This window comes from Parasteatoda tepidariorum, chromosome 1, assembly GCF_043381705.1.
Source record: "Parasteatoda tepidariorum isolate YZ-2023 chromosome 1, CAS_Ptep_4.0, whole genome shotgun sequence".
Classification (NCBI taxonomy): domain Eukaryota; kingdom Metazoa; phylum Arthropoda; class Arachnida; order Araneae; family Theridiidae; genus Parasteatoda; species Parasteatoda tepidariorum.
In genome coordinates this window covers 11,909,940-11,918,820 of record NC_092204.1, presented here as the reverse complement: position 1 = coordinate 11,918,820, position 8,881 = coordinate 11,909,940, and the positions used below count along the sequence as shown (strand labels likewise).

The 8,881-nt window shown below is 28.3% G+C and overlaps 1 protein-coding gene across 1 annotated transcript in view; it reads right to left on the bottom strand.

Moving 5' to 3' along the window:
• The window catches only part of LOC107436240 (uncharacterized), a 16,517-nt gene extending 9,532 nt beyond the window's left edge, over positions 1 to 6,985 (bottom strand). The window contains exons 1-4 of the mRNA XM_016047874.4: positions 6,794 to 6,985; positions 6,564 to 6,690; positions 4,895 to 4,965; positions 2,779 to 2,845 (exon numbers count right to left, since the gene is read on the bottom strand). Of these exons, the coding sequence (XP_015903360.1) occupies positions 2,779 to 2,845; positions 4,895 to 4,965; positions 6,564 to 6,690; positions 6,794 to 6,897 (369 nt within the window). The 5' untranslated portion in view covers positions 6,898 to 6,985. The remainder of the gene's footprint in view (positions 1 to 2,778; positions 2,846 to 4,894; positions 4,966 to 6,563; positions 6,691 to 6,793) is intronic.
• Between the last annotated feature and the right edge of the window lie 1,896 nt (positions 6,986 to 8,881).

The following is an 8,881-nucleotide window of genomic DNA, read 5'->3' as shown; positions in this document are numbered from 1 at the left end:
ATGGTTGATGATTTGATAAATTAGAGCGCATACTGAACTTTATTTGCAGTACTCTTAAGTTCAAGAATTAATAAAATTAAACGATGTAAGATAAAGATGATTACTGCTATATTCAGGGATGAGATTGGCCAAAAGCCAAAAAAGCTGAATTTTCACGCGAGTAAATCTTACGAGTAAATCAATCGTTTAATAATAAATTTCAGACAATTCAAGATAATAAATAATTATGTGTTGATATAAAGTTAATTGTGTACTAATTTATTAATATAGGTATAATTATATCGACCCTTAAGATTTTGCAAAAAGTAAAATTACAAATTGAAAAAATAAAGCTGGAAATTATATTTTTCTTGAGTCACAAAGGAGTCAATTATTACTGCCTAGTTTAGCACACTAATCTATTGAGAACATACATTAACATTTATTTTTTTTTTATTAAAAATTACTAATACGTGATTTATAGCAAAAATAATCAGCAACATATTCTCATCCAGTTTGGCTGATGTTGTAATGCCTATATATATATATATATATATGTACCAAAAATCGTTGATAGAACAACTGCCACCTATATAGTAACTAATTCAAGAAAAAAACTTACTTCTTATAATAATTGTGATAAAGGATTTTGAAATCGCGAGAATACAATTTGCGATCTTGGACTTTGAAATCGCGAGAATACAATTTGCGATCTTGGATCTTGAAATCACGTAACTACGAAACTCAATATTGGATTTCAAAAATGTGAAAATACAAATCATGTTGCCTAATTTTTAGATCGCGTAAATACGATTCACGATGCATAATTTTTAATTAACTGAATACGCACCCAAAGCCTAATTTTTAAATCACGTGTAAATACGAAAAGTGATGTTTGATATTACAACCGCATAAAGGAATCATGACATTGGATTTTAAACTCAGGTGAATACGAATCACTACATAGGAATTTAAAAAATGCGTAAATACAAATAGCAATATTGGATTTTTAAACCTCGTAAATAAGCAATGTACGATATTGAAATTGCATGAATAAGAATCGAAACGAACAACTTTTAAATCAGGTGAATAAGAAAATCGATGTTTGATATTAAAATGCAGTGACGTCTGACTTACGAAAAATGCGGAAAATCTTATTTTTTGCTCGTAGAAGTGGAGAAAATAGCTAAAATTATTAAAAGCAGTTCGTAGTTTGAATTTTCTGTTTATCTTTGAAAATCGAAAAGAAATATAATTATTTCATTTTAAGGGTTGAATTTTCAGAAAAAGCGGAACATTTATATGAAGAAAAAAAAACTTAGATAATCGGAGTTTTTGATAAAAAGGCTGAAATTCAAGAGACAAAAGCAAAAAAGGAGGAAATCCGCTAAAAAGCGGAAAAATCTCATCCCTGGATGAGGCAAAAACACACAAAGAACGATGAAGTTAAGTTATAAAAGGAAATTTAATGGCAGGTGATTACAATAAGTGTTGAAAACAGTGGCCGGCAACGGCTATGCTGGTACAACGGAGAAGAAAAGATAGGCGAACTTTCCCTGTAGCGGCCGAAAGCTTGGCGACAAATAATGTAGCGCAGTAACTCGCAATAAGAATGGAGCTTTCTCGTTTGCATGAAAAAACTTTCCAAATGCGCCAGCACCTTTGTGTTTTGTTTTCAACCATGCATTCTTTGATAAAAATTGTTTGTCTGGGTGTGTACTATCACTTCCTAATATTTTTCCAATCTTTTTAGAATCACCCTGTGTATATATATATATATATAAATTACAAAAAATGAATTATGAAAACTTTTTAACATCTACATTCTACTTACCATACAATATTTCAATCAAGTAATGTTTAATTTCGGAGGGGGTTTTGTCCCCAAGCTCTCCCCAGAACCACGCCACTGCTTGGTGCAAATGTTTGATCAGATGTAATTAAAAACCTTGTTTTTTAAACGTAACTCTTTTCCAGTTTTGTCCATCAACAGATGAAATCTTCACAAATATGCACAGATTATTGATTTTTTTAACTCATCTTGGTGACTACCTTTCCTCTCCTATCTCTTGTCAACAAGCATTTGAAAAATTAATTTATTTCATTTTCCATGGAATTTTGTAATTTTAGAAAATTTAAAATGTTTTAAATGATTTATGTTAGTTAAAATAGATACCCCCTCTTTGTAAATTAAGACCTGGAAATTTGGGTCCTTGGTACTAGTTCCTTTTTGACAGGCAATTTCCTAAGTCCAGTGGAATCACTGTCATATTAACTTAGTTTAAATTTTAATTATCTTTATTTATTGCTTAACAAGTGTGTTGTTCTTTTTCAGTTTCTTCCGATTTTCTCCAGTTTCCTTGAAGGAATATGTTTCTCCTGGATAAAATCCTGACGCTATCAAATATTGCAAAGTTAAACCACAAATGCTTTCTAGATCTCATTTTTTCATATTGATATTTTGTGCCTTTTTTTATTATTAGCATGGAGGATGCTGACTATATATGGACCAAAAAGTCAGAGTGCTTGATACGAACCAACATTACCCATAAATATCGCATATTTTTTCCTCAAAGAAGTTTATTTCACATAATGATAAACTTTGGAAAAAGGAATCTTAACAGAATTAACATTAAAAACCTACTTATTTACCTATTGATCTAAAATATTCCAATGTTATTTTTTTAAAGTACAATTTATAGAATTTGATTCTCAATACCCTTAATTGAAGTTAAAAACTAACAAAATACTTAATTTATAACATTATAAAATTTAAATACATATTTATTTATTTTTTACCTGTGCTTCACTTTTTCCTTCATACTTTGTTGTCGTATCCCACTCTGAAACTAAAGGGGCAACATCACTGAAAAAGAAAAAAAAAAAAAGTTTTTCAAAGGAATAAAGCAAGCTCATGATATCCACTACTCTAGTGGGGCAGTTGGTTAAGGTGCCAGTCAAACTACTGACTGAACAAAACAAGCGTGCATACACAGAAAAGTGCACATTAAACCATAGGTGGCTGTAAGTTTGGAGAGGGGTACCAGTTCAGTCACTGTCCGTGTCATTTGAAAAATTAGGTAGTAGTTCCTACCACGGCCGTTAAAAAGATAGACATAAAAATGGGGCTAAGTGTTTGGTCACAGTTGGGTGATGTGTGCGTCATGGCTCATGCTACAGACTATAAAGTCAAATCCCATTTTAGTGAAATTCAAAATAGAAACAATTATAAAATAATGAATATCTTCCAAACCTACAAATTAATTTCCATAGAAGTAATGTATTAAAAATACAGATATTCAGAAATGGATTATCTAATTTAACGAAGGTGAAACTAACCGACAACTGCTTTTTTCTTGTAATCCAGACACCTTTACCTCTCTTTAAAAGTAATGAATGAATGAATCACAGAATTCAAATATTTATATGTCTGTGCTTAACTAAGTCAGTCTTTATGATTTTCTTACAGCAGGCAATGATGCTACCACATGTAAAGCATTGAGGTACATGTTCTTTATATGATACAAAAATATAAAGAAAAACTGCTTCCAGACTACAGTAATGACTAAGAATGTTGGATAAATTGGAAGATGTAAAGAGATGTTTATTGATGCAAAACAATTTACTTTTGATACTTTGTTTGACGTGTACATAATTTGAAGAAATTTGTATTTCCACTAGTTCTAAATTATTTTTACGCATTTGTCTGATAACATAGCATTAATAAACTCATTGTTTCTTTCAATTAAATAGTTTCTGAGAGCTTTTTAAATATTACATTGATATCCTCCCATATGTAGAATACAAGTACAATGAAATCTATAAAGTATTAATTATTGTTTAAACAAAAAATTCCAATGAAACAAAATAATTTTGGTTAATGTTGAAATACGTAATGTCGGTCTGTACGTATTGTCGGTTGCGTAGCGATTGTTTCAGTTTATGGAACTCACTTTGACTAAAAAAAAGAAAATAAATAAAATTTACAAAAATCTTTCCCTACAAACATAAATGAACAAAACAGTTTGTTTGTTTAAGAAAAATGCAATGAATATGATTTTAAATAATTATATTTTGACCTCTTAGTTTAATAATTTTAATATAAATTTTTAACTTAACTCTTCTTTTTTAACGACATATTAAAAACTTACGTACTGACTAAAATAGCAGAATTACATTAAATGTTCAGAAACTAGACTTTTGATAATTATAAATGTTGGCATTGTTAAAAATTAACAGACAGCTTTCAAAAACAAATAAACAGTATTATTTTTAACATTCTTTTCTGTAGAAAACAAATAATTTTATTTTGCAAACTTGAAAAAAAAAAGCTGTAACTTACTATCATTAAATTATGAATAAATGCTTACCTAACAAAATAAATATAGCTCCGTTCAAAAGATTTATTATGCTGCTGCACCTAAAATCGTCTTTGCAACATATATCTTAGTTGTGAACACTTTCTGCTTTAGGGATGCATACAAAATCCTCATTTCAATTGCATTTTAAATGCATCACAAAAGATCATTTTTTTCCTTTTGTTCAAGTTTTTATAACTAGTCTCTGTAGTTTGAGATATCACAATAATTATAAAAAAAAATATATTATGTGGTTGTAGCAATATCAATAAGAATATAAATTAAAAATTGAATTAAAAATACCTTTAATTTTTTTGATTGTTAAAAAGCGTCCTTAAAATAGACATTTTCAGAAAATTAAAATCCTGATATGGGACTTTGTGTAGCAAACATTCATATATTCAGTCATAACAATGCTGATGTAAGACATAATTTTAAAACCATAATAAAAAATTACAGAAAATAATATTTATCAAAATTAGTAATACTATGTAAATAACTAATATGGAGAAAACTTTCAAGAATAATTAAACTCAAATGAACAAGAAAAAAAATACCGAAATTGTAGAAGCAATTCGATCACTTCCAGTAAGTTTTCATCACTATTGAAAACAATTCTTCCATGAACCTAATAAAATGATAATAAATAATTATACAAATATACAAAAAAATGTCCCCACATAGTATTACATTATTTTATAAATACTACTGACTGAATCAGTTATGTAACAATAAGATAACCACAATATAAAATATGTAGACTTAAAGAAATTAAATTTTGACCTGACAGTGTTTAAATTCTTGTAAATTTCTTACTTTCAAATATTTCTTGAGTGTGTGCAAAATTTTAGATTATAATGATATAGAACATTATATAAAAAATTATAAAAAAACTATATATGTATTTAGTTTATGTAGAAGAAATCGTAAAGTTTAAAAATTTTTTATATTACATAATGGCCAAATTTGTTATATGTGATGGTTGCTCTAAAATGTAGTTGTCAACAACACATACTGAATTATTTAATTTTCGGCTCAGGTAATCAAATCTTTCAAAACTAGTCGATTATCTTAAACTTTTTTCATGCAACAGTAGGTTTAGTTAATTTGATAAGCATCTATGGTACTGTTTTTTAATAAACACCAAAATATTTCTAAACTTCTATATTATCTAGGTAATTCTGAATCAGGTGTAAGACAATACAATAACAATATTTTATAGAACATAAGGGTAGTGAAAAATTTAAATAAAGAATTAATTTAAAAAATTAAATTTCTTCATGCATTCAAATTAGTTCAAAGAATTCTTAAAATAGTTTTATGTCTCATAAGACATTGTTATTACTGTAAAATTGATTAATTTGCATGTGACACTTAAGAGATAAGGTGTATCAATAGATAATTTCTTTGGAAAACAGCCACTTTCATGGAAGTTACGATACTTTTTCATCTTAAATTATCACAAATACATGAGCTACGCAGTAGCACTAGACGATTTCAGTGCAATTCAGATTAGGGATATTTCCGTATCTTAATCTGTTGCCCCGGCTACAGTCACCAACATGCCAAATAAATTTTACACCTGCAAATTTTTTAAAATAAAAACAAGAAGATGTTTGCCCAGGGGTGGCTTAGGTAATACCTTTTGAGTTGGTTCCTTTCTGTGTTGCTTTTGTGTTTTGTTGAAGTTTCTCGCTGCCACTAACGGGAAATTGCGAATATTCTGCCACAGATCACAATAGGGAAATCTCCCCTTCTGGCTCAATATGAGATTAATCAGTAATTAACGACAACTATGTCATTTTAAACTTATGTAGCAGTTAGTAACTCTAAACGCTGAGTTAGTACTATATAAACAAAGTTATAAACAAGTCACAAAGCTGTTCTAAAATCAGAACAATAATAAAAGTCCTAAAATACATTAAAAGTATTATCACTACTAGCTAAATACAGGAAAAAAAATTTTATAAACAAAAACTTCACAAACAATAACTTTTAATTCAAAAATCAGGAAGTATACTACAACAGTTGCTAGTTTTGAAATTCGGAGGAATATAAACATTAAGGGGAAAAAACAACAACATGTAATTGCTATATAAAAAACATAATGAATATTCTTTAGCTTAGGTGCACTTTGTTTTACGTGCGATTGATTAAATTATTTGATTTTTACATTTTTAAGTGTCTGAACACAATTTATAAAATCTTATTAAGCAATTTCATTACTTCAATCCACCCGCTCAAAAGCATAAATTGACGGCATGTATAAAGGCTCCAGATCTTTCTTGAAAATGAAGGATTCGCAGGTTTAAGCAATCTATACTGTGAATTGTCTTCGTTGTGAAAAATATTTCTGTAAAATAACAGCATCAATTAATAAGATAAAAAGATCAAAATTAAGATAAGGGCTAGTACGATCACTGAACGTGAAGTACATAGATATAAACAATTCCAACCTGTGAATTGTTAAGAGAGTTTCTATTGCTTCCCTAGAAACTTTGGAATCTTCTGTTTCAGTTAACGAAATTAAACACTCTTTAAGTAATTCCTTGTCAAGCATTTTGAATATCAATAAATAATTAAAAAGTTTCAGTTTCGATTTGAACTCTCATCCATCCCGCGAGTACATTTACAGTTTAGAAACTCCATTTCTGCCCGCTTAATAACTTTCGAGACCTAATATTTTAAAAAGGAATTAATGAATCAATGCAACACAAGATGTCGTTACCATTCGCGATCGCAACGAACTATAGGGGGCGTTGTTGTATGAGACTAATACCTGCGATTTCTATATGAACAGTCATTCAGTTACTCTAGAGACGTCGTTAATGTAGCACGTAGCATTGCAACGTTCCTTCTTTATTGTGGCTAATTAAATTTAAAAAAGAAAAATGCTTGATATTCTTTCTTATGCAAACGAAAACAAAATGGTATCTCTTTTTATTAGAGAAGGAATATCCAAAACACATCGGAAAAATATTTGTACATTAACAGAAAAAAATATGTATATTCTTATAAGAGTTAAAACCTAATGCCCGAGAAATAGTATTACTAAATTTAATGATATAACATGAAAGGCCCATTTAAACTTTACATTCTATAGTTTTAAGAATCATATTACTTCAAAAATTAAAATGAACAAAAAGTATACATAAGCCTCATAATTTTATGAAATTTAATTTTGTAAACAAAGTTTTTTGACAACAATTTTTATCAAAAAATTTCAAGTTTCAATAAAAATCATTATTTAGAAACTAAGAAACGTAAAATAAAGAATGCTGACGAAACAAAAAAAAAAAAACAATTCTTTTTTGTCGCCATTTTTAGTGCTACGAAAATTCGTCTTTGGGATTTGCCAAAAACAAAACAAGATGCAATTTTATTTTTTCAGGAGGGAAATATTTTACCGAAAAAACGAAAATGTACCAATTCCCACAACATAAAACTTTATCTTGGTAAACGTACGTTTTGGAAATGTTATTTCATTTGGAATCTTATTTATCAGAGTTCATATGGCGATATGATTGTTTTGAATCTATGCTAAACTCTATATCGGCTCATTTTCCACCGAAATCCGATTGACTATTTTGATTTTAAATAAAGTGTTTTATTTTATGAATTGTCGCAAAAATTTTAAGTGTAGATTGGCGGCACTTAAAAACCGCCAAATCTGTAGCGGCGGTGGCGTTAATACGTAAGTACCGAATTTTTATTCCATACTTTTCTGAATCATATTACTTCAAACATTGGAATATACAAGAAGTATACATAAACACATAATGTTATACCATTTAATTTTTCAAAAAAAGTATTTTGAGAACAATTTTTATCAAAAAATTATAAACTAAAAAACGGAAAATAAAGAATTCTTAGGATAAAAAAAACGATTTTAAGAATTCTTAACATTGAAATAAAAACTTTCATATTGTTTCTTTTTTTATTATTCTTATAGTTCTTAATCAGACGTAAAAAACCATTCTGTAGAGAACCATCATCAAATGAAAAAAAAATATTTACAAGCAAATTTTTTATTGTAAAAATCATTGCACTTACCTGATTTATGATTCCCGGAGAATTCCAAAATGATAAGTTCCTTGTTTGAAAACTTTATTCTCAAATAATAGATACATAGTTTATACCTTCATTACTTTTAGATAACATACTACACAGCAAAATTTTATAATTGATATGAATTTGAATATGTAGCTAAAAACAGAATAGCTGAATTCTAGTTGAACTTATTCTTTCAAAATTAAAAAAAACTTACCAAGAAAACGATTTAAATTAATTAAGAATCAGCACAAATGGCACTATTTCAAGTAACTTGGATAATTTTTTATTGTTGTTTTCCGAATTATATGGATACAGAAATATATACTATTCTATAACGAAGAAGAATATGCTATAACTATTACAATTCTGTATGTTCTGAATTCATATTTATTCACTGGAATGACGAAAGCAATGTTGACTTCACTTTAATTCGTAATGAATTGAAGACAGAAGAAATGCATTTTACCTTAATACACACATCTGTAACAGTA